Source organism: Salminus brasiliensis, chromosome 19 (genome assembly GCF_030463535.1).
Source record: "Salminus brasiliensis chromosome 19, fSalBra1.hap2, whole genome shotgun sequence".
NCBI lineage: Eukaryota > Metazoa > Chordata > Actinopteri > Characiformes > Bryconidae > Salminus > Salminus brasiliensis.
In genome coordinates, this window is record NC_132896.1 from 8390770 (window position 1) to 8415489 (window position 24720).

General features: G+C 42.6%; 2 protein-coding genes across 7 annotated transcripts in view; one reads left to right on the forward strand and one right to left on the reverse strand.

Annotated features, from left to right (window-relative positions):
* map1ab (microtubule-associated protein 1Ab) overlaps positions 1-16236 on the forward strand; it is a 48333-nt gene extending 32097 nt beyond the window's left edge. Inside the window, exons 5-7 of the mRNA XM_072664269.1 lie at positions 15-11406; positions 11493-11722; positions 11853-16236. Of these exons, the coding sequence (XP_072520370.1) occupies positions 15-11406; positions 11493-11722; positions 11853-12008 (11778 nt within the window). The 3' untranslated portion in view covers positions 12009-16236. The remainder of the gene's footprint in view (positions 1-14; positions 11407-11492; positions 11723-11852) is intronic.
* Positions 16237-18250: 2014 nt separating this feature from the next.
* The window catches only part of ppip5k1b (diphosphoinositol pentakisphosphate kinase 1b), a 37397-nt gene continuing 30927 nt past the window's right edge, over positions 18251-24720 (reverse strand). For all 6 annotated transcript variants that reach the window (XM_072664236.1, XM_072664241.1, XM_072664239.1 and 3 more), the window contains 3 exons: positions 21613-21750; positions 20484-20600; positions 18251-19683 (listed from right to left, as the gene is read on the reverse strand). In XM_072664236.1, the coding sequence (XP_072520337.1) occupies positions 19589-19683; positions 20484-20600; positions 21613-21750 (350 nt within the window). In that variant the 3' untranslated portion in view covers positions 18251-19588. The remainder of the gene's footprint in view (positions 19684-20483; positions 20601-21612; positions 21751-24720) is intronic.

The following is a 24720-nucleotide window of genomic DNA, read 5'->3' on the forward strand; positions in this document are numbered from 1 at the left end:
TTCTCCATATATAGGTCACTTATCTGCTGGATAAAGCAGACCCAGGGCAGCGGGCAACACTCACTGTGTCCTGTCGAGCTGAGGCAGGTTGGACCTCCCTGGGGCCGCGTTTGAGGGAGTTTTTGGACTATAAATTGAATCCTGAACCCGTACTTCCTAAAATGGAGGGCGTCACAGAGTTTACAGAGTACATTTCTGAGACAGTAGATGTGCCATCTCCATTTGACCTACTTGAGCCACCCACTTCTGGAGGATTCCTCAAGCTGTCAAAGCCTTGCTGCTACATCTTCCCTGGTGGAAGAGGGGACTCTGCCCTATTTGCAGTCAATGGCTTCAATATTTTGATTGACGGTGGCTCTGAGCGAAGATCATGCTTTTGGAAGCTTGTCCGACACTTAGATCGCATCGATTCAATTCTGCTCACTCACATTGGTGCCGACAACCTCCCTGGTATCAATGGGCTTCTTCAGAGGAAGATAGCCGAGCAAGAAGAAGAGCAGTCACAAGGCTCAACTACCTACAGCGACTGGATGAAGAATTTAATCTCACCGGAACTTGGAGTTGTGTTCTTCAATGTACCCGAGAAGCTCCGCACATCTGAATCAAACTTAAAAGTCAAACGTAGTATTGAGGAAGCTTCTCTGACATTGCAGTACCTCGATAAGCTTGGAATTAAGCCTGAACCGCTTTTCCGTGTAGTTAGTAACACCATTGAACCTATCACACTCTTTCACAAGATGGGTGTAGGCAGATTAGATATGTTTGTCCTCAACCCAGTGAAGGACAGTAAGGAGATGCAGTTTCTTATGCAGAAGTGGGCTGGCAACAGCAAGGCCAAGACTGGGATTGTACTCCCAAATGGAAAGGAGGGAGAAATATCTGTGCCGTACTTAACGTCTGTTACAGCTCTTGTGGTATGGCTTCCTGCCAACCCAACAGAGAAGATTGTCAGAGTCCTGTTCCCTGGCAATGCACCACAGAACAAAATCCTTGAAGGGCTTGAAAAGCTAAAACACCTTGACTTTTTGCGATATCCAGTGGCCACGCAAAAGGATATAGCTGCAGGTGTCTCACCTTCTGCTGTAAAACAGACCAAGTTAAAGCAAAGAACTGACAGCAAAGAAAGTCTCAAGTCATCTCCCAAGATGCATACACCTACAAAGACCATCAAGAAAGAAACTGATGGGCTGGAGGATACAGCTGTCCTTGAGACAAAAATTGATTCTGTCAAGGAGAACAAGCCTGACAAGAAAGAGGAAAAAAAACACACAAAACCACTGAAACCAAAAACTGAGGGGACAGAAAAGAAAAAGTTACTGAAGGAGAAATCACTGAAAAAGTTCACAAAAGAAAGAGCATCCAAAATGGATGAGAAAAAAGACAAGGAAAAGAGAGAGATCAAGAAAGAGAAACGTGAAATCAAAAAAGACGACTTGGTGAAAAAAGATGAGAAAAAATTAAAGACCAAGGACGTTTCGAAACCAGAATTGAGGAAAATTACCAAACCTGATCTAAAACCTTTCACACCAGAGGTCAGGAAAACTCTTCACAAGGCCAAAACCCAGGGGAAACCCAAAACAATAAAGAGCAAGGCTGCTAAGGTGGAAAATGCAGAGATTGTTGCAGAGTCAGGTGCTGAGAAGGCTGAATCTGAGACTGCAGGAGAAGTCAAATCCATTCCTTCAACTCCAGAAGATCTGACTAAGGAATTTGAAGAGCTGAAAGAAAAGGCACCAGCTGAGCTGATAGAACAGCCTGTGCCAGAAGAAAGTTCCCTCACACCTTCAAAACAAGAAGCTGATGAAGACGTAGGCCCTAGCACTGACACTGCTGGCAAGATAGAGGAGGCACTTGTTTCACAAACTGCTGCAGATATACAGGAAGCAAGATCTACAGTCGAAGAAGTGCAAGCAGAGCTCGAAGGACGACCTAAGGAAACTGCAGATGAGCGTCAGGTAGTGGAGGGTGACAAATATGAGGACGAAGGCACTGCCATAGAGGATGAAGAAGAAGAGGAAGAGGAAGTGCTCACCATTGAGAAGAAGACAGTAGAAGAGGAAGAAGACATGGGAATCGGGGATGAAGAAGATGAAGGAGTGGCAGCAAAGGACAGCAAAGAGTTGGAGGGAGTGGACAGAAAACATGAGGTTGAGGAAATGGAGAAGCACAAAGAAATGACAGACATATCGAAGACTGAAGTTGAAGAAGGGCAGATGGAAGATGAGTATGTCATCGAAAAAGCCGAGTTAGAGGAGGCTGAAGACTTGGATGCTATTGCAGATGAAGAAATCAAAGATGTCACTGATGAGAAGATCACGAAGGAGGGTGTCAAGATAGGTGAGGAGACTCAGTTGGCCAAAGAGGACGAGGATGCATATTTGTCCAATGTGGGAGGTCTGACTACTGGAGCAACCTCCACAGTCCAAGGAGCCGCTGCAGCCGAGAATTTATCATATATTCAAGATGAGACCATACCAGGTTACTCGGAGACTGAACAAACAATCTCAGATGAGGAGATTCATGAGGAGTCTGAAGACAGAATACCCCATCTACAGTATGAAGTTGGCACATATGACGTCTCAGTGCCAGATCAAACAGGCTCCTTTGATACAATTCATGGTATGAAGGAGATGCAAGCCATGGGTGATGGAGCAGCAAAAGCATTCACTGGTATCCAAGAACCTGCTATTTCGGTGTACACCAGCATAATAGCTGCACCGTTGGCAGAAGAGGAACATGTCTCTTCAGCTACATCCATCACTGAATATGACAAACTGTCTTCTTTTCCCACTTCTGTGACTGAGGATCAGTCGGTGGCATCTGTCACAGCACCTCAAACTGAAGACACTGGAAAGAGCTCTCTGCTTTTGGACACAGTAAACAGTGTACATCCCATAACTCAAACAGACGCTACCCAAGGGAAAGACTACTTGCACTCTGCTGGAACCATTTCTCCAACATCCTCCTTAGAAGAGGACAAGTGTTTCAAATCACCTCCTTCAGAGGAATGTCCACCTCTTCCCTCAGAGGGTAAAACTGAGGGAATTGACATCACTGCCCACTACGATGAAGAGGAGGATGATGAGTATGAAGATCAAACACCAAATGTTGATATTCCTCTTGGAAAGCTACAAGAAGGATATGCTGTCTCCCATGAACTCAAAGAGAAAGACAAAGAACAAGAGAAGCCAAAGAGTCCTGAGCCTGCTCCTTTAGACTCTGCACTGGATAAAAAAACAGCTTCTCCTTCTGAGCTGGAGGAAAGACCAGCATCACCGCTTAAAGAAGATGCAGAAGCGGACGTTACTGCAAAACCGCCCTCTACATCGCAAGTCGCTTCTAAGCCACTGGTTTCAGAGTCAGGTAGTTTTCCTGAGGCAGAGGACAGATGCTTCAGCCCTGATGACAGCACTGTTAAAATGGCCTCACCTACACAATCTGGACCACCTAGTGCCACCCACTCTCCGCTTCGTATGTCACCTGTTGAAGATAAATACAAGATGTTCCCTGAACAGCTGCAGCAAGAACAGGATGGGGCAGTTGGTCCCACTGAATTCAAACTCGAAAAGGACAGTGAAAAACAAATATCACAAATTGCTGAGGTTGAACAACATGATAAAGACACAGTTATTAAAATAGATGAGCAAGAAACACAAAAAGAGGAGGAGAAGGATCAACATGTGCTAAAAGAGGAAGTATCTAAAATCCAAGACACGAAAGAGCCCACCACTGCAACAGTTGCCATGACTGAACAGAAAGAGCCCCCACTGAAGATGGACTCATCAGAGGGCATGGCAGTGTCAAAACCCAGTAGAGACGAAGATAAGGAAGATAAGTCTGAAGATGGTTTGAGCATCGGTAGTAGTGTCAAAATCACAGAGGAAAGAGAAAGTCTGTTTCTTGGTGATCATGATAAGATTGATAAGTCCTCTGAGGTTAAATCCTCTGTAGAAAAAGAAGAGAAAGGAGAGAAAGAAAAGGAGCTTTATGAAGATGAGAAAGAGGATGCCGAGGAGAAAAAAGAAGAAGATTATCAGCATGCTTTGCCAGAAACAGATAAAGAAGCAGTTCCGTCATTTTTAGAATCTGAAGAAAAGCAGACCGGAATAGCACAAGAGCAAGGTCTAATTTCAGGATCAGAGAAAATATTCGTGCCTCCTAAAGAGGATTTCCAAGCTGAGATATCTGGAAACATGCCTGAAATGACAGAAACTGTCCCTAAGAAGCATATAGAATCTGATGAGAAACAGGTGGAAGAAATTCAGTCTCAGAATGTAGAGTCAAGGTCAGAAAAGACAGATTTACTCTCGAAACTAGATGATGAATTAAGGGACAGTGGCGTGGCCAGTGAACAACCTCAGTACTCACAGTCATCGGATATAAAGGTTGACACATTAGCCACATCTTTAACAAAGCAAACAGAGAAATCTGATGTTCCATCAACTGCACTAGAAGAAGAGAACTTGGATCAGGTAACTGGTAAGAAATTGGTTACTGAGGCAGTTTCTCTGCAGTCAACATTAGAGGACAAAGATTTGCTTCATGGAACTGATGAGTCTGAAGAAAAGGAGACAACAGTCATCAAATCTCAACAACTTTTAGCTTCTGAAGAAGCTGTGGAAAAGAGCCACTCTCAGACCATGTTACCAGACAAAACAGATGCTGTATCTAAAACATTTGAAGAAAGTAAAGATGAAACCACAGAAGACAGCACATCTCAAATACAGCAGCCAGCCTCAGTAAAAGATGACTCCTCAAAAACGGAAGATAAACATGCAGTAGAAAGTCAGTCAATTGCAGAGGTACCAGATTTAGCAATCAAAACGGTTCAAGAATGCAAAGAGGAACAAGTAGAGAAAGTGCAGACTCAAGCCGTAGAATCAGAAAAGGCGCATTTACCATCCAAAAGTGAGGACGATTCTGCACAGAAGCCTGTGGACGATACCCAGTCAACAACACATGCTTTACAAGAACCAGATACTCTGGCCTTAAAGTCAGAGGGAACCAATTTCATGCCCAAAAGTGAGGACGAATCTTCAAAGGTGCCTATGGAAGACATCAAAACTCAAATACAGCAGCCTGCCTCAGAGGAATTTGTCTCCTCACAAGCAGATTATGAATCAAAAGATAAGCATGAAGTGGTGAGTCAGCCAGTTACAGAGGTAACCGATTCATCAGCCAAACTAGTTGAAGAAAGTAAGGAGGAACAGATGGATAAAATGCAGACTCAAGCCTCAAAGTCAGATGAGACACATTTACCCTCCAAAGATGAGGAAGAATCTATAAAGAAGCCTGTGGATGAAACTCAGTCAACGCATATATCAACGCAATCAGAACTAGAAACTAGTCAAACTCAAATCTCACAGCCTGTAGTTACAGGCGACCCAGAATCAGCCTGCAAACTGGAACAAGCATTAAAACAGACAGTTTTAGAAGATGTCAGCCCTCAAATACAGCCATCAACATTGGAGAAAACAGATGCATCACTAAAATCTGAACTTGAATCCAAAGACAAAAATATACAAGACAGTCAGCCTGAAGTCTGTCAGGCCACATCAGAGGTACTGAAAGAGGACCAAGAGTCTAAGGAGAAAAAGGAGGAAATTGAGCCTCAAAAGTCAGATGTAATGTCCAAGGACGACGAAGAGTTCACAGAGCAGCACCATGAAGAAGAAACCACCTCCACAACCTCTTCCGAAGAAGTAGCTAGATCTTCCAAGATAGATAGTGAATCCAAACACGAAGGGTTGAGCACATGTGAAACATCTATCATTTTAGAAGAAAGAGATACTATCCACACACCAGATCAGAAAGACAAGGAAGAGGTCAAATCCCAAACACAGCAAGAAAAATCAGACACAAGCACTGAAGAGAAACCTACCGAGCAGAGCCACCCACAAGCCACAACAACAGAGAGTATGACAACAAAAGACAAGATTATGGAAGACATCCCATCTTTAACATCAGAACCAATTGAAGAAAAAACAGATATTTCCCCAAAAGCAGATCATGAACCCTCTAAGGATAAGGATGTAGAAGTAGACCAGTCCCAGGTCTTAAGGTTTGTCTCTGAGAAATCTGAATCAGCAGACAAAAAAGATGAGGTTTCTAAAGAGAAACAGGTGGAAGAGATTCTTGAAAAACCTGTGTCCACTTCAGAGAAGACAAGTGTAACTTCTGGCAAAGATCAAGAAACTAAAGAAATACACACAGAGGAGAGCAAACCACAACCTCTGGAGTCATTGTCTGAAAAAGCAGATGATATTTCTAAATTGGATCAAGCTGCAGAGATACAAAAACAAGACGGATTCTCAGTTTCTGAAGAAACATTGGATTCAAAGCATCAATTTGAGTCTAAGGAGACTCTTTTAAAACAAGATCCCATGAAATCATTACCTGAACAACCTCCTTCGCCTGAATCGAAAACAGTCCTGGACTCTAAACTTGCTTTACATTCTAAAGAAGCCGATATCTTTAAATCAGAGATCCCAGAACCATTGGATCCAGATGCTGAGAAGTCATCTCAAGAAGAGACTCCAAAGCAAACGTCGCAGTCAAGCTCTGAGGCAGAAGATCTTGAATATCAAACAGACCTTACATCTAGAACACAACAGCAAAGAGACGATGAACAGCATATAGAGTATGAAACAGAGACTTTACCAGCAGTGTCAGAGAAAATGGACATTAGCGCTAAGCTGAATTTACAATATAAAGAGAAGTGTCTGGAGGAGATTAAACATGGAGTTTCGTTGTCTGTAACTGAGAAAACAGAAAGTGGGATAAAATCAATGTTGGGCTCTGAATTTCCAGAAAAATACTCAGACAATGAAGAAAGTCCAGAGGAAGATGAAGGAGATGCCATCTGCATGGGTGGTGCAGGTTCCAGACCTCTGTCAGTAGAACGGTGGGTCTCAGAAGAAACAAAGGATGGCAGCACTGAACAGATGCCATCCACAACAGCCGATGTCAAAGAAGAAACCATAACTCATGTAGATGAGAAAGATGTGTTAGGGGACACAACTAGGCTTTCACCAGAGCTGAAGAAGGAGTACAAGGAGTCCACAGCGCCATCTTTACCAGTAGCGCCTGCTGATCATAGTAGTGCAACTGTGACAGAGCCATCTACCTGTGCCCCCACTCAGGCGAGCTCTCAAGAGCCCCAGAAGCTAGAAACACAGCTTCCATTAACAGACGTTGTTAAACCTGAGAAGGAAGTGGAGAGAGAAATGGAAGGGGAGCGAGAGATGGCCTCTCCAGGGTTGGAACCGTCTTCCTCATACTTTCAAAAAACGGATGAGAGCACTAATGAGCACTCTGCAATACCTTCTGCCAGAAAAACAGCAACTGAGAAAGAGGAAATGGATGACAGCATCACCTATCAGCTCGAAAAAGGGAGCTGTGAAATATCCAAATATGAGCCCTATGAAAAACCTGTCTCAGAAGAACTTGGCAGGGAAAGAGAAGATGAAGAGCAATATCCTAGATCTAACCTCGACATAGATGTGGATGACAATCGAAGGGCCAGCCAGTCATCTCTGCAGGGAGCTGCATGCCACGTGGATGAACAGAGTGATGAAGAGCCAGTGTCATTCAGCAAGGTTGATTACCACACACCTTACTCAGAGACAAAGAGTGGACCCAGTTCCTCAGAGCAAGATAATAAGACAAGTTACCAAGAAGAAGAGTTAGACAGCGAGAGACTAGATACCCCTTACATGCACAAGAGTTTTGCATATGTAGAGACCTATGACAACAGAACTCTCCCTGCATCTGGGTCTGGCCCTTCCAGTGACTTCCAAGACAAATCAGAGAAATTAGTGAGAGAGGAAAAAGAGAAAGAGAAGGAAACTGTGAGGGAAGACACTTCACTTGATAGAGATGAAGAAAGGGACACTTATTCTGAAGAGCCAGTAAAACAGCCCTGTGAGTCTGCTGCCAGTCTGTTACACCATGATCCGTTAGAGACTGGGATAGAGAAAGACGGAAAGAGAGAGGAGGCAAAATCTTCACTTCATACAGAGGTCTGTGAAGGTACTGTGTCACATCTAAGCACTGAGACTCATGTGACTGCTGGGTCTCCACATCAAGGGCTGTTTTCTCCATCACACGATCAGTTAAGCCTTCAGACCACAACACCACCATCCACCTCATCTTGTGCTGAAGACATCACAGAGAGTCAGGGCATGAAGAGTGATAAGGTAGATGTGGATTCATCAAAGCAAGGTAAAGAAGAAGTGGATACATCTCACAGTAAAGAAGAATGCTCATTTTCCTCTGGCCGACACTCACCACCAGAGAAAGATGTCCAGCTAGGCCATGCATCTCCTGAGAATCTCACTGGTCAGGTTTCTGCTACTTCTTGTACTGAGGTGTGTCATGTAGACGACAACGTCCTTGCGTCTGAAAGCAGTGCAAGTTCTTTGTCTGGAAAATCCCTGCTGGCAAGTGGAGAGACAGATGTATACCCAGTCAAAAGTCAGAAGATATTTGCAGAGCAAGAGGATGATTATGAGGACGAGGATGAAGAGTGTGAAGAAGACGAGGCCAGCGACTTGGATATGGAAAAGGGTGCGAGGGAGCTGTCTGAGAAGGAGACCAAAGTAGCATCTGATGATTTTAGTGATCCTAAGTTAAGTGAGGAAAAACAAGATAGGGAAGAGCAGCCATCGTATGGATCAGAGTACACTTCTGAAAAACAGGAGGAGGACGTAGTGTTAGGAGCTTCAGAAGAGCTTCTGGAAGAGGCACCAGCTAAACCATCCACTAAAGATGCAGATAGAACCTCTCCCAGTCTTCCTCTAGGTCAGTCTGAAAAGGATGTGGTAGTTACATCAGGACCTACGTTTGTACATGACTATCATCATGATCTGGACAATAAGGACATTGGACAGTCAAAGGAACCCAGCAGTTTACAATATCCTGACCAAAGCAAGTCTACTGAGGACAAGCATGAATGTGAGACACAGAAGACTTCAGATAAAAAACTTGAGGGAACAGAATTATCGACCGGTGCCCAGACAGCCGCGTTTGATGCCACTCAGTCTTCGTCCTCGTCCTACAGTTATTCGTCATCAACCTCTGCTTCGTATTCAACAGGGCAACACTTTGGAGAGGGGCTAGGGACCCCATTTACTATACCAAGTGCTCACATGAGGTCAGACGCAGAGAGTATATCGTATGAGTACTCCTCTCTCAAAGAAGAAGAATCTCTTCCAATGGATTTGCCCTATTTAAGTTCTGGAGTGCAGTCAAGAGATGAGTACATGGAAGTGTCTGAAAGGCTCATACCTGTCACAACAACAACTGAGTCCATATCTAGTCTTGCAAGGTTTTCTCCACTCAGTCCTTTGGAGGAGACAAAATCTTTCCTTCAAGATCAAGCATCGTCAGCAGAGGAAAAGTCAGAAGAAGAAGTAACAAGTATAAAATCAGACAGAGATCCTCCTTCTGACCATAAAGATGTGTCTTGGACTGGCACGCAGTGCTCAAAAGCACCTGACTCTGCTGAAATTGCAACTCTGCAGCCTGAAGTAGCTTCTGCTGCATTAGTTCTCTTTGATATGGCTCCATTAAAGAAAGCTGACTCTGCAGAGAAACGTGACCAAGAAGAATCCTCTGACATCGAGCCAGAGGATCGCGTAAGCAGTATTGAAGAGGGAACTTTACCCTGTAGGATTGAATGTGACAGATCTGCACCTCTGAAGGAAAGCGTGGAATCACTGCCTGAACCACATACCGAATGCAAAGCTTCAGCAAAATCTGCCACTCCTGATGAGTGTAATCTTCAGATGGAGTCATTACAGCAGTCTGTGGAAGGGCAGTCTTCAAATGGACCAACAGAAGTAAGCGCATCTTCTCAAGATGTTGTGCCTGACACTGTGGACCAAGCAAGTACAAAACAGAAAGATGTTGAAAAGGAGAAAGAAGAGAAGGTGATTCAAGCAGACAAGCATGAAACCATCCAAGAGATGGAGAAGAAGATGGATGAGGAGAAAAAGACAACAGGCGAAGAGCAGAAAAAGAGAGATGAAGAAATGGAACATGAGAAAAGGGATAAAGTGAAGGAACTAGAGATAGAAGGTAAACATCTGGATGACAAGGCTAAAGAAGAAAGTAAAGAAGTGGTCGATGTAACAGTGGAAGTGAAAAAGGAGTGCAAAGAGAAAGAACAGATGGAAAAGCCTGAAGACAAAACTAAAGAAAAGACAGAGGAGAAAAAGGAACCGCTAAAGGTAGAGATGCCTGAAAAAGATACCAAGACAACAGATGTACAGGAGCCCATTGAAAAAAGCACCTCTGCTTCTGAAATGAGGCAAGAAACTGTTACATGCCTGAGATCATCATCTGACCATGAAGAGGAAGCTTATGAACGGAAGCAGGAGGGATGTGAGGGAGACGTTCCAGGACACGACTCAAAAAAGGAAAAAGAGCAACCTTCAGTTTTTTCATCAGGTGATGAGACTTCCAGTTCTAAGCCCTCCAAAGTATCAGATGAGGAGTGCATTCGACCTTCTGATCTCTGCATGGAGGCCAGCTCCTCTCAGTCTCCTCCATTATACAAACACTGCAAAGGAGAGCTTTCCCCATCATTCATCAACCCAAGCCCACACCATTTGTCCAGTGAGGAAGGAGAGGAGGATGGCAGAAGTGACTGCTCAAAGGAGGGCGATTTTGACGATGAACGTGAACAGCACTCTGTGAAGAGGCGATCTCACAAACAGCAGCATCACCATGCCCACAGCTCCCATGGAGACAGTAAGGATGGAACGCATGCCCCTTCTAGCGGCATGGCAACTGGACATGGCGTATCACTTGCTGGAGGAGAAGAAACTCCTCCCACCTCCCTCAGTGAGTCACTCCCTTCTCAGTCTGACTCAGACGTGCCACCTGAGACCGAAGAGTGTCCGTCCATTACAGCCGAAGGAAACCTTGACTCAGATGAGGATGCAGAGCACCTACCAGTGGACAAAATGTCGGCCACCGGTGGAGGTGGTCACCACTCGTCTTCTCCGAGGAGCCATGATCCCCCACCTGTCCCAATAAAAGACCCTGTCCCCCAGCCACCCCACCCTGACGTGTGCATGGTAGACCCAGAAGCTCTTCTTAATGGGCAGAGCCACACAGAGCGACCCATCAAGAAAGACCTTAAAACCAACAAAGGGTTACGGAAGACTCTGGGGAAGCCAAAGTCGGCATCCCCGGGACGTAAAGGTGATGCAAGGAGCAGGAGGTCCACGACACCTGTAAAACAGGCATCCAAAGACTCCTCGCCTCGTGCTCCTTCTCTTAAAAGATTAGATTCTGAGAAGGCACTGCGGTTGTCTCGATTGTCTGAAACACCAGGCTCTAAAGGATTAGAGAGCTATTCAGGAAAAGGGCTTGTCAATGGTGTCAAGAGCAATACAGGTAAGCTTTTGATTGTGGCAACCCAAAATCAAAATCAGTGCTCGATTTTAATTGTAGCCTTACCATTGTTTTTAATGGTCCTTTAGGTTCCAATCAGAAGTCCAGTTCTGGCGTTCCACCTGGACCACCTTTCTACGTTGACCTTGCCTACATTCCAAATCATTGCAGTGCTAAAAATGTTGACCAAGAGTTTTTCAAGCGAGTGCGTGCTGCCTACTATGTAGTGAGCGGGAATGACCCGGGCAGTGGAGAACCCAGCCGTGCAGTTCTGGACGCACTGCTCGAAGGCAAAGCACAGTGGGGAACCAATTTGCAGGTACTCCGCACCTACAAGTATCTACCAATAAGAAATGCTGACATACTTTTTCATCCATGTTCAATTCCTAAATGCCAGATTCTGAAAGCTGAACCGTCTAATGCTTTCTTTTCATAACCTTCTTCTGTAGGTGACCCTGATCCCCACTCATGACACAGAGGTGACTCGTGACTGGTATCAGCAGACTCACGAGAAACAGCAGGATCTGAATATAATGGTCCTAGCCAGCAGCAGCACAGTGGTCATGCAAGATGAGTCTTTCCCTGCCTGCAAAATTGAATTTTAGGCAGGTTTTCTATTTAGAGACACACTCATTTCTCTTCATTCCTTAAGGTTCAAATGATGTGTTCTTTACCACCCACAGCCTTGCATTCCATTGACTGCCATTTATAGTTTGTATATTAGCCTGCAATGGCAACAGATCCTAGTGCTGTCAAACAAGGCCTTACTTATAAGCTTTGGTTTAGACTCCTGATTCACACCCGTGCGTTCTTTGGTGTCTGCAAGGCTTAGGCAACGAACTTGATGTTGAATTACTAGATGCTGTGTGGGAACTGCTAGCATAGGCTGAGGTTTGTTGCACATTTAGTTTACTTGTATTCTGTGGTGGTATCTCTTACGAGACAAGTACTCATGTTCAAATGCCTTGACCTGAATTGGACTTTAAAGCACAAAAAATCCCCTTTCCATATTTTATAGTATACCTCATTCCCTTCCATCTTCATTATGAATGTTGGCATGCCTCAGTACACAAAGGTTCTCCTAACCTTCTTCATTTAAGAAATCACACTTTGAATATAGAAGCGTCTATTCTTTTTGAGAGGTCTAATAACACGCCGTCCGAGGCAACACTATCTTTAAGATGACAGTCTGCAATATGTCTTTATCTGTGTTGTGAGTGAAGGTCGAGGCTGTGTGTATAACGTTCCACCATGGAAGATTTCAATTACACTGAAATATTCTGAAAAGGCACATACTGTACACATACCAGCAGAAGCAACCAAGCAAACAAACAAACAAACAAAAGCTCATACAGAGGATATTCAAGTGCCAAATCCAAATCCTGCATTGTCAGCTTACTGAAATCTGTAAACATAAACCAAAATCTTGAAGGACGCGTTTTTGTCTGCTCAATTATCTCAGCATCAGTGTGTCATTACTGGAGGCTGGATATGTATGTGTGTGCCTTTAAGAATGTGACACTGTAGATGACATATACCAGCAGCTCAGTGGTGTTTGGCTGACTGGGCTCTCATGTAATCTTAGCTGATGCAAAAGGGTCAAGAACCAGCCAGTGCAGCTTGTGTGTAGCATTCTAGAAAGAATCTAATTTAGCTAGAAATGTTAAAAGGAGATCCTTTCTGTGATTGGTATTACATATAAATATATACATTAATATATATATATATATATATATACATAGTTTAACTACAGCATGATGCTTGTGACTGAGGGCTCTGCTTTAGGATTGGAAGAGTCTTTGTGTACTTCCTATCTACATACAGACTAATAGCTAGGGCAGCTAGTTTACCGTATAGCGTTATTATTATTATTTACATGAACATACATACATGTTGACTGCTGAGATTGCTATGATGATGGCTAAGAGTGAGGTCGAATAGAGTTTGTGGTAATTTATTGCTGATTATGTAATTGTCTAGAACTTGGAGAAGGTCAGTAAGTAGCCTGGTTGCAGGGTGAATTCCTCCTACTTAGCATTTAGTCTGTGGACTTGTACTTACTGAGATAAGTGATCTGTTTCACAGTAGAGGATGATTCATAGATTCATGAGTTCAGACCAGAGTTACACCGACCAAACTGAAGTGTTAATTCCAATTAATTCTGTCAGAGGTTTAATGGGTGTCCAGTGGTACGTGTAGCAGTACGATCATGTAACCTATACACTGTATAAGCAGAGAGCAAGGGTCCCATCATGTGCCTTCTGCATTAACTGTCTAGAAGGACTAATAGTTTACAGAACAAGATGCAGAAGCACTTTAAACAGTGTGGAAAATGCTGAGTGGAACTGAGAAACTGACATGCTGTTGAGGGAATTAATAATTAATCCAGATATTAATTAATTAGCTCATACAAAGTCCGTAGTAGCCTTACGTATCTGTACAGTGACACCGAATGAATTATCCTCAGTTCTCAAGTGTTATCCCAAACAATGAGACAATGTTCTATTTTGCACGAAGTATGGTAGCAGTTTTATAGAGTGAAAAAAGGACAAGGATAGGGGAATGGGTAGGAACACTGCATGTAAATATTTAGAGAAATTACATGAAATGATTCATTTATTTAAAAGAAATATATTGATGTGTGTTGATTATACAGAGGTACGTCTAATGTAATAATGCTGAAGCTTGAACGGAATGTAGATCGAATTGAATTGAACTGAAGTTGAGTTGGTATCCCAAATCTGTAATCATCATGCGCTGTCTTGACATGTGGAAATAATGACCACTAAGGTTGAGAATGGTCTACCAACAATCCTAAATAACTAGAATAATACAGTATTGTACAGTAAACCACTAAATATAAAAACAACAAATTCAGTTTTATGTAACTTGTTGATTTTACAGTATTAACATTTTGTTCGCATCAGTTAATGGTGGAGGATTTACAATTTTAACTGTCTAAATCACCTTACAAAATGCCTATGTTTAGTTTTAGTCTGTTCATTTGAACATAAAACACTGTTTAAAAAAAGGCAGCCAGCGTTTGTTCTTCACATTTGAATCTGTATAACTTTTATTAACCGCTACTCATCGTTTGCCATATGCAGGAAACACTGAGAGCAAGACTGTGACTGTATACAGAAGATTAAGTTATTAGTGCTCTTGCATTGTCCGGCACTCTGTGACATACAGCTGGCCGCACTTTAGGCATAGTAATCCTGTAAACCCACTGCTGCTCATTAATGAATGAAGTCGTTTTGTGGTAAATAGGCTGTGCCATTTCCTGTGCTGCAAACAAAGCTTTTTATCAGGGTAACCACAACAGCAGCCAGGGGAGCCTGCTCACCCATTTTCAGTTTATGTCTTAATTGGTTATTCAGAGATGTATTATTCAGTGTTCTGCATTTCAGTTGTCATTTTATTCGTGTTAGAAGTCAGTTCCTTTTTTCCCAGTGGGAATAGGTCATGCTGTTTTGAAGGAGTAATTTGAGATGTTTTTTTATTTTATTTTATTTTATTCTGTTCCTCTTAGCTGTGAACGCACAAGGTTACCTGTGGGGTGGGGAGGGGGGTTGAAGCTCAGAGTGGCCAAAGCAATGGAATTACCTCTAGGCCTTCAGAAAGAGGACAGCTGCCTCAGAAATGAAGTGAGCCTATATACACAAAATTGACTGAAATGCTCTCTAACGCTCCTAACAACTGAATCAAACAGCAAGGCTGAAATGTATTTTTGATAGAAGACCATGCTAAAATGGGATCTTGTACTGTATGTCCAAAGGTATGGATATATTTTAATATTTGGCCTTAGTAACAAGTACTGTCTGCTCTTGTTGATTGGCTGTGATTGCTGTACACAGACCTCTGTGTAAGTGATGAATGCACTAACTTCATATTATTGAATGTATGTAAGTTGCTTTGCTGGATGCTGCTTGAACAAAAGAACGAGCTAGAAACAAACATGGCATATGGCACAGCGAACTCTGGCAGAGACGAATTGCCGAGAAGGATTGAGGTATTTCCAGTATTTTTGGATATGTGTCAAGTATGCATTACTGTACTCATTCGGCTACTGCTGAAGATTTCAATACTGAAACGTTACTCTCTCATAATGATAGGACACTAAAACAGGCTGGGTGCAGAGGGCTGTCCCACTACCACAACTCTGAAAATTGTACAAACTACAGTTGCAAGGTTTTTCTTCTCCTGGTTATGACTTGAAATGCGAAAGAAGAAATTAACGGAATGGTACAACGCCTGTACTTACATAGACCTGTACATACCAATCCAACTAGGTGATGCAAATCTATTCTTGTGAAGCATTTTCATTTGGGAACATCCTAGCATCAGTGTAACTGTACTTCTCAACTAGCAGAAACTTTCACCTATAAGGTACCTCTTTAATTTCAGTTCCTGCTTCCTGAGTCCATGCTCAGAAAAAAAAAGAAAGGATTCATTTGCCCATACGTCATGCCAATGCATCGATTTCTGCATGTGATCTTCTTAGTTATAATCCTGAATGTACTCGTTTAATAACTGACTTAAAGAAAAACACTATTTTAAAAAGGTATATTTGAACAAGCTAATTGTCTTAATAGTACTGATATATGCATATTATTGGGCTTTGCTTCTGTTTGCCCTAAGATGTTGTTGAGAAGACGCTGTGATAGTTCTTGTTTTTTGCCGCTGTTCGAAATCTTAGTTCTGTTCTTCTTTAGTGCAATATTCCATATGATCTCTCTTTCCGACCTAAATGCAAACGTAGATTTCTGCTGATTTACTGTAAAAGGGAACAATCCTGATGATCATCAATAAAACAAAAACAATGTCATACCATTCTGAATTCTCTGAAATGTGATTTTGTCTTTTGTGCTTCTGACACTGTGATTTGTCAAGCTTTTAGATTCCAGATATGCTAGATCACTCATTCTTTCTTTTAAAATGAATTATATATATATATATAGACATAAAGACATGCTTTTCTTGGAGTAACTGTCCAGTGAAGTCTGTGAGGATTTGATTACATTCAATAACGAGTGTTAGTGAGGTCAGGATGTCAACTATTCCCATCAATGCTGGGGGGCTTTATACCCCTCTAGTCCACACCTGACATTAGGCATGGTGCCAGTAGATTCATGCAATAACTGCTTCAGAGAGTCTTAGTCTAGTCAAGCTGTGTGTATGGGTGCATTTGCACATCTGTGTCAGCAATGAGTGCAACATAGAAGATAAAAGTATGAATGCACATGAATGGACATATAGTGTATTAGTCCTTTAAAGTAATGCTCAACATAACTATGAAGATACTAGAGCAAGGGTGACCAATCATGCCCAAAAGGCCAGAGAGGCAGCAGGTTTAATTCCAGCTGTTTGAAAACTAAGGCCTGGCTGATTAAACAAGCAGAATCAATGAAAACTCGCAGCCATGCGGGCCGTTTGCGGGCAAGATTGGACACCCCTGTATTTGAGCAAGGGCACCTTTCATCCAGACCTTGAGAGTGTAGTTCTATGAATATTACAGCTAGATGCATTGGACCTGAACTCTCTTTACTCTTAAAAAAAAAAAAAAAAAAAAAAAAAAGAAAGGTGTTACAAAAGGGTTCTTTGAGCAATGCTACTGAACAGAGGTCTTCAAATCTGGACCTTGAATCACACCTAACAAGGATTCCAGTCCAGGACTGGAAACTGGATTCAAGGTTCAGATCTGAAGAGCTCTGCCATAGAAGAATCATTTTTGGTTCAATAAAGAATGAGAAGAGGAGATGTGAAGAACTGGGTATAAAAGGTTCTTTACACGGATACATCTTCTACAAAATGGTACTTCTATGACATCACCTTTATTCCCAAGAGTGGTACATTTCTAGGACTAGGTTTGGGCACTCTTGAACTAGAACAATACTATGACTGTAATCATTAGGTCATTGACTGATTCTCCTGACTGCTATTCAGGCTTATGTAAACTGAGCAGCCAAACAGGGCTGACCGGGTTGCCAGACACAGCTAAGAGCAACTGGAAGAAGTCACACCAGGGCAGTTAGTCCACTGTTTGGGCATCAGCGACACCCAGACCACTTTTGCCAGCTCACATAACCTCAGCCACTAACTGCTAAAAGCTGTTGCTATGACGATGTGTATTGTACACGGTGAGAGTGGGTACTGAGAGGGGTGAGGAGGTGGCCCAAATTTCTAATTGGCATGTTTGCGACAGTGTGCTTTCTGTGTCACCACTGATTTATATCTCCAGTTCTGACGGGTGTTTTACATCTGATCACATCAGGCTATTCCAGCATAATGAACAGCTCAGATGTGGCACAGCAAGCCAGTTACATTTGGATGGCATTAGCACCAATGTGCTGTTTTTTTTCCATTTGGGACACAATACAGACATATCAAATGTCTGTGATGGGAAAACAATCCAGTGACCTTTTGGCAGAGCCCCCCCCTCCTTTCTGTGAATGAAAACAGGCAAAGCGACGGCAATGGCAATGACCTCATCGTTTGGCTTCCTGTTCGAGTCTGAATGTGACTCAGAATAAATTTGCTCTTTGTCTCTCTCTCTCTCTCTCTGCTACATTATGCAGTCACTGGTTCAGCCAAGCTTTCACATCAGAAGTCAATGGACGATCAGAAAGTGTCACCATAGCAACGTAGCCCAGCTGAGGGGCAAAGCATGAGTCATCATTAGTGCTTTTCATGGTCCTGAATGAAAGCGTGAGACTCCAGACGCAGCTTTTAAGTCTGCCAGCATGACACCTGATTTTTGGCATGTGGACCTATTAGTCAAAAGTGTCCTTCATGAGAATGGAATCAGATTCATGGAAATGTTTATACATAAATAAAGCCAATGGGAATCTTTACACACAATTTTATTAATAAAATATATGATTTTATGATGGACATCTCTAACATTAAATAAATCATTCAGTCCATTAGAAGAGAGTAACCCTTTTGGCAAGGAGCACAGAACAAAAACATTTCTTTGCTGTCACTCAAAAACCTTGTGTATCAATTATTATTACATATTGTGGATCTAGCAGTTGTTCCTTACATTGTATAAACATTTTTATGATTAATGGACTAATAGAAATGCTCCAAAAAGACTTGGATTCAAATCTTTTTATATTGACTTCTATTGAAAGTTAGAAAGAAGGTTTTTCCCTTCTCCTGTAAAGCTGTACAAGGTTTTTTACGTGACAGTGACTGTTTAAACATTCTTGACTAGCTCTCTAGGACGTGCCCAGAGTTCTTAAATATGCACTGAAAAAGGTGTGTGTATAACTTGCCTGTAGTTACAGAGAAAATCAAAAAACAATCAATCAAAGAACAACTAAAGCAATAAAGATAAGGCACTGCTGGTACCAAAGTACACGTTCAAATATTTTACTCTTATTATTAAATCATACAAATAATTCAGTTACATTCAAGTCTTCCTCCCGTGTTACAGGAGACACAATATTCATGTGAGCCCTTAAAACATAATCCCCGATATTTAAAAAAAGAAATTAAACCTCATTAAAAAATACAGAAGCAGTGATTAAAAAGACTTGTGCTCAATCAACTGGCTGCAGTATTCTTTCTGCACCCATGTACTGGCTGGCATCATGACTCAGCTGAATCTGAGTGCTAAAATGGGAGACATCAACGCCTCCACACAGCTCCTCAAAAAGGCTCAACAAAACCGTGCTCCAATTGGTCTACCTGCATCTTGTAAACGATGCTCAGCTCGGAGTGAAGTTGCGTCGTCCAATGAAATCATTCTGTAGCAGATGTGCAGAGGAGATAACTGCAATCAGCTGAGAGACGGGACAATTACCAGTGTGTATTCCAGTCCCCTTTATCTTCGTACTGCTCAGAGTGGACTATAATTAAGATCTCAGTTCCTCAGGGCACAGAGGTATCGAAGTGCAACTAATTACTAGATTCAGTGCTCTTCCTCTGATGGCTGACAGGCCAAGTAATGCTCTTGTTCTGAAGCCAGAGAGGCTTTACATTACTGGAAAAATACAGAAGGTGCAAAGGCGAGAAAATCAGCAGCCTCTGTGTGGTGAAGATCCCATTCCTTGAATTTGGGATTAGCTTCACTTAGAAAGAAAAAGAAAAAAAACGTGTGAAAAGCTGGTCTCGGATCAGCATAGGTAAGTCGGTAACGTGAGGCTTAAGGCAGGTGCAGCATGTGCGGTCAGGAGGTCTACTCAGTGTTGAAGGTGAAACTTGATGAAGGCTCTGCTGCTGATGGAGATGAAGGTTCAGAACTGGACACAGTGCTGGGTGGACCACTGGTGTCTACAAGAAGAAAGACATGCAAACACACAAGCGTGCACAGTTAGTCGCTTTAACACCCTAAACACACAATTTCCAATGTGCAAACTGTACATACTGGTTTATAAAAAACAAACTGCTCTAGGAGGCACATGCCCTACCGGCCCTTTTAACTTGCAGGTCTCAGGAACTGTGTTCTCACATGTTTACAGTGCATCTGATGAAACTTATCTTCCCTCTATCGGCCTAAAAAGAAAGCCAATGGGGAAATACCACACAAGTTCTGCAATGGCAATTAGAACAACTCCACCATTCTAATCTGTCAAGCCTCCAGCATGTTCCTGGCATGGCTCCGAAACAAAGGGACCACAGTTAAATTGGTTAAGAGGAGTCAGACAAAACAATAGCACATAACATGAGACAACCTAGATTCACTACATGTCTGCGAGGGCACATGCTCAAACTCTGCAGACATCCCACATTCAAAATGATCCGTAAGACACGCAACTTAGCAAGGTTTCAGTTTCAGTGCCAGTGCAATGCTAGGGGACAGCTAATTAGGAACATAAATTAATAGGGCCTACTTTCAGATTAATTAATGGCATACTTTGCCTTTGGAAACAGGATAAGAGAGCGTGTTAAGTGTCTGGCTTGCAAAGACCAGCCTCTGTGTCTCTCTGTCGGTGGAAGAAAGTCAAGAATGCTGGTTATTTTGGAGCACAACTGTCTCCAGGCAGCTGGCTGACTCCTCCATCTAAGGGACAGCATGATACAATGGCTCCTGAAGTCCTGACATAGGATGCTAGGATGGAGGCAGTACTCACACCAGAAAGGCCGGGAAGGCTGCTGTTGTGGTGGAGGAGCTATAGAGGAGCTGGATCGTGCTGTATTCTCAGGCTCTGATGAAGGCTGGATCTGGGATTCAAACATGGCTGAAAGAGCTTGGGTAGAAGAAGAGGGTAGAAGAAGGGAAAATGAAAATCGACATTTTTCAATTACATACATTAACAGCCAAGTCAAGCAACAGTCAAGCAGCCAACACAAATTTGGCTTCACTCATTTTGCACTAGAGGCTAATGGAGCGAACAAGTCATGGAAGCTTACATCCCACAAAATACCGCTGGAAAAAACTACATGTAAAAATGAAGCCTTTACAAAACACTTTTCCAAAACCACAAGACTGTTTCGTAATAGTCATGACTCGTTATATTTACACACCCCAAATTTACATAAACCCTCCCACTAGCAAATGCCCTAGTCCAGTGTTTCTCAACCATGGTCTTTGAGGCCCACTGGCCTGCTCATTTTAGTGTTTTTCCTGTTTTAACACTGCCGCATGAATCAATAAAGTTAATCAGCTGATCAGTTGGATCAGGTGTGTTGGTAGCAGGGAAAGCCCAGGTGCAGGGCAGTCTGTCTGTTGGACCAGGGTTAACAAATAATGCCTTAGTCCCAGCTGACTTGACCACCAAAGTGAAGTAAAACACATCAACTATTTAATGGTATTAATTAATTGTAGAAAAACACAATTGCACTGCAATGAGAGGACACAACAAGGGGACAGCAACACTACTGGATAAGATTGAGAAATAATTACTGTGTTTTTGTTACAGTATTAAAACTATACTGTAAATTGCAGGTTCTGTGAGCTCAACAACAAATACAGCAGAAATCCTCTATAAAATGTTTAATTCTGAAACAAAATAACAGGATTGTAATAATAGGCTTGTAAAATGACATTTAAGCATTTTTTGCCCCAACCCAAATAAATACTTAACGTTTATACTTAATAAACAACTTAAAACACTCAATTGGCACATTTAAAAGGGTTACAGCATTAAACTCTAGAAGAGAAGATTATTAAACTGACTGCAAAAACAATTCAAAGGTGTGTGTGTGTGTGGGGGGGGGGTGAAAAGGGAAAATGGGAAGGTTGCGCGTTCTTCTACCTACACTTCAAAGTCTTGGCGAGCGTATCACTCCTGCTTTCGCACACTTTGTTGAGGAACTCGTCCACCTGCTTTAGTGACAGCGAGTTGTGCAGTGTCTCCAGCGGGTAGATAGAGGGCACCATGGAGCAGCCTTCAAACCCTGCAGCAGAGAAAGTACACAGAAAAACACTCGGTCCAAAACATATCTGTGACAAAAATGATGCCTGGTTGCAGCAGTCATTCCAGCTGGTTGACACAAAAAAACACAAACACACACCATGGAAGTGCCTCGAATGAATGACATTCTACATGTAGCACAGCCATCCAATAGCTTTATCAATAATCATCAATCATAGCAATAGCTTTGTATCAGTAACAAATGCCACCTTCAGTCACTTGCCAGTTCCTTTTTACATTTCTCCTGCTTACGTATTGGAGGGAGCACAATCCAGTTCAACTGCTCCACAGCTCAATGCAATGCTGGGGGGCTTTATACCCCTCTAACACATGTCTGGCAATAGGCATTAGGCATGGTGCCAATAGGTTCATAGTTATCTGCTCCAAAGGGGCCCTTTCTATTGGTAGTAATTCTCTACCGGGACCAGACCAGCTGTGGGGTGTAAATTTAAATATCTGTGCAACTTGGCTGAATCCATTCATTAGAAAGGGTGTCCACAAACATTTGGACATAGTGTATTTAAGAGCCAGAGCAATGACGAAGGCCCAAATCTGCACATTTTCAAAGAGCTGGCACAACATAAAAGTTGAATAGAAGCTCTACAGAATGTAAAATGATCTCCATCTCCAGCTCAGCAGCATCATCACAAAAACCCTGTTACCAAGGTCATTGGTATCATGTTCTACAGTCAAATTTCCCTATTTGTTACACACTGACAAAACCTCTGGTGTGGGACAGACGTCCCAGGCTGTAAAATGCTGGATAACTGCAGGGCTTTGTACTCTGACAAACAGCTTGAGTGACTAATGCACCAATTTAGGGCAGTTCAAAGGCTTTATCACTCAGAAAGCTCCCTGAAGTGTTATGTCACTGTACATAAAGTGGCGCATTAAGATGATTTCACTGTTTTCTGTACAAGTCAACGGGGGTTAATGGAGGCGGACAGTACCTGCTGCTCTAAAGGATGAAGTGTTGGTGGGGGGTGAGAGAAGTGTTGTTTGAAAACGAGTGAAAACTGAGATGTCCTGAAGGGCAGGGAAGTCACGGCCTGTTTCATTCAGAAGCCAAACCACAGCATAGTGGGGCATACTGTCTAGACTTCAGTTAGCCAATTAGCATGGCTAGGAACGGGCAGGTTGGCTTTAAAGAATTTCCACCTGTTACACAAGCTATTATAGTATCTCAGGTTTTGTCATTCTGCTCACACAGTGATTGCAGCTGAGAGACCTCCACTGTATTAGACTGCAGCATTCCCTGCTCATTTACATGGAGAGAGCGAGGCAGAGGGAGAAGTGTGAGGAAAACAGATGGAGGAAGCATGACAGGCTGAAAATGAATGAGAAATAGAAGGAGAGGGAGGGAAACTGAGCTGGTGCAGGGAAGTAAACAGCCTAAAAGGAGGATATTTATGACGCTACAAGGAAGCCTTCAGACATTTGCTTGTCTCTTTATCTGCTTAAATGCTTATTATAAGCATGAGGGCATTAACTTCAGATAGATTAGTAGATGCATCTTTCAGTTTACTCCACATTACACTTTCAGATTTACACGATTAGCCATAACATTAGCACCGGGTGGCATCAGTCAAGGGTGGATATACTAGGCAGCAAGTGACTGAGGCATGAACTCTAAGCATCTGCTGCTAATGTCTTGGTGCCAGATTCCACAGGACGCCTTCAGAGGTATTGTGGAGTCCATGCCTCAAATGGTCATCTGTTGTGGCGTCACAAGTAGGTCCCGCTTAAGGTCGGGTGTTCTAATGTTATGGCTGATTGTTGTATTACTGGCTAGTGCACAGAATCAGTTATAAGGAAGGACTTTAAATTGTATGTTTGTGTAAAAGTACATTTAGTGCACATAGAAGAAAACACTTAAGTATTGGGCACAACATGTTTAGCTTCAAAAGGCAGCCATGGTCTAAAGGTTCGAAAAGCAGGCCTGGGCTCAGAAGGCAATCTTTGCTAGTTTGATCCTCAGGGCCAGTATTCATGGCTCCAGTGCCCTTTGAGCAAAGCACCTAACCTACATTTGTTACCAAGGTGCTAAGCTGGCCTAATCACTGGTGTAAGTGCGTTCACGGTCACAGATGGGTTACATTTAGAGGTTGATGCAATGGTGGTCAAGTGTGCTTAATCTTCAAAAAAGGTTTGACCTGTGTCATAAAATGCCCTGCTTTCATATGATCTTTAAGTCCCATTATATACCATCAGCAGTAGAGCATTTTCATCCACTAATAAGTGGGCTGGTTTATTTCTCTATAGTAAGAATGCTGATACCAGGCAAAATCAACTACACACACACACACACACACACACACACACACACACACACACACACACACACACACACACAAATATATATATATATATGTGTGTGTGTGTGGGGGGGGGGGGGGTTGTGACATTCATAATAAAAGACAGCACATATTGAAAGGAAAATTGTAGTTAAAAGAGCATGGTGCAGTAATGCCAGTAGCAGCCCCAACATCATTGTTCCCAAGGCCTGTAGCGTCTCTCCAGAAAAGAGAGATAACAGCAAGCAGGTGTGGTGTGATGCTATGGAGAAGATTCCATACCAGATCTTAACTAAACATAGGAAAATGTGAAGTGTAATACAAAGGTGATAAACTTTTCATTAGTAATATGTCAAAAAGGCACACAAATGGAAAGCAAAACCAAAAAGCTTCTTGCTCTGATGAACTTCATCACTAACAAAAGCAATCAGCAGATTTTTAACTAAATGGTCAATTCAAAAAGCAACCCATGCAGTGGCATTGCAAAGTGCACGACTGCATTTCTTGTCTTCACTGCATTTACATCAACAGTGAGGTGGAATTGTGCCACACTGAACTGCTCAGGATGTCAGAGCATGGCTGCAATCCATCCTAGGCAGTTTCAATCTGGAGCTTCTATGAGCTAGTAGTGGATGATGCCAGATGAATTGGGGTTAGAA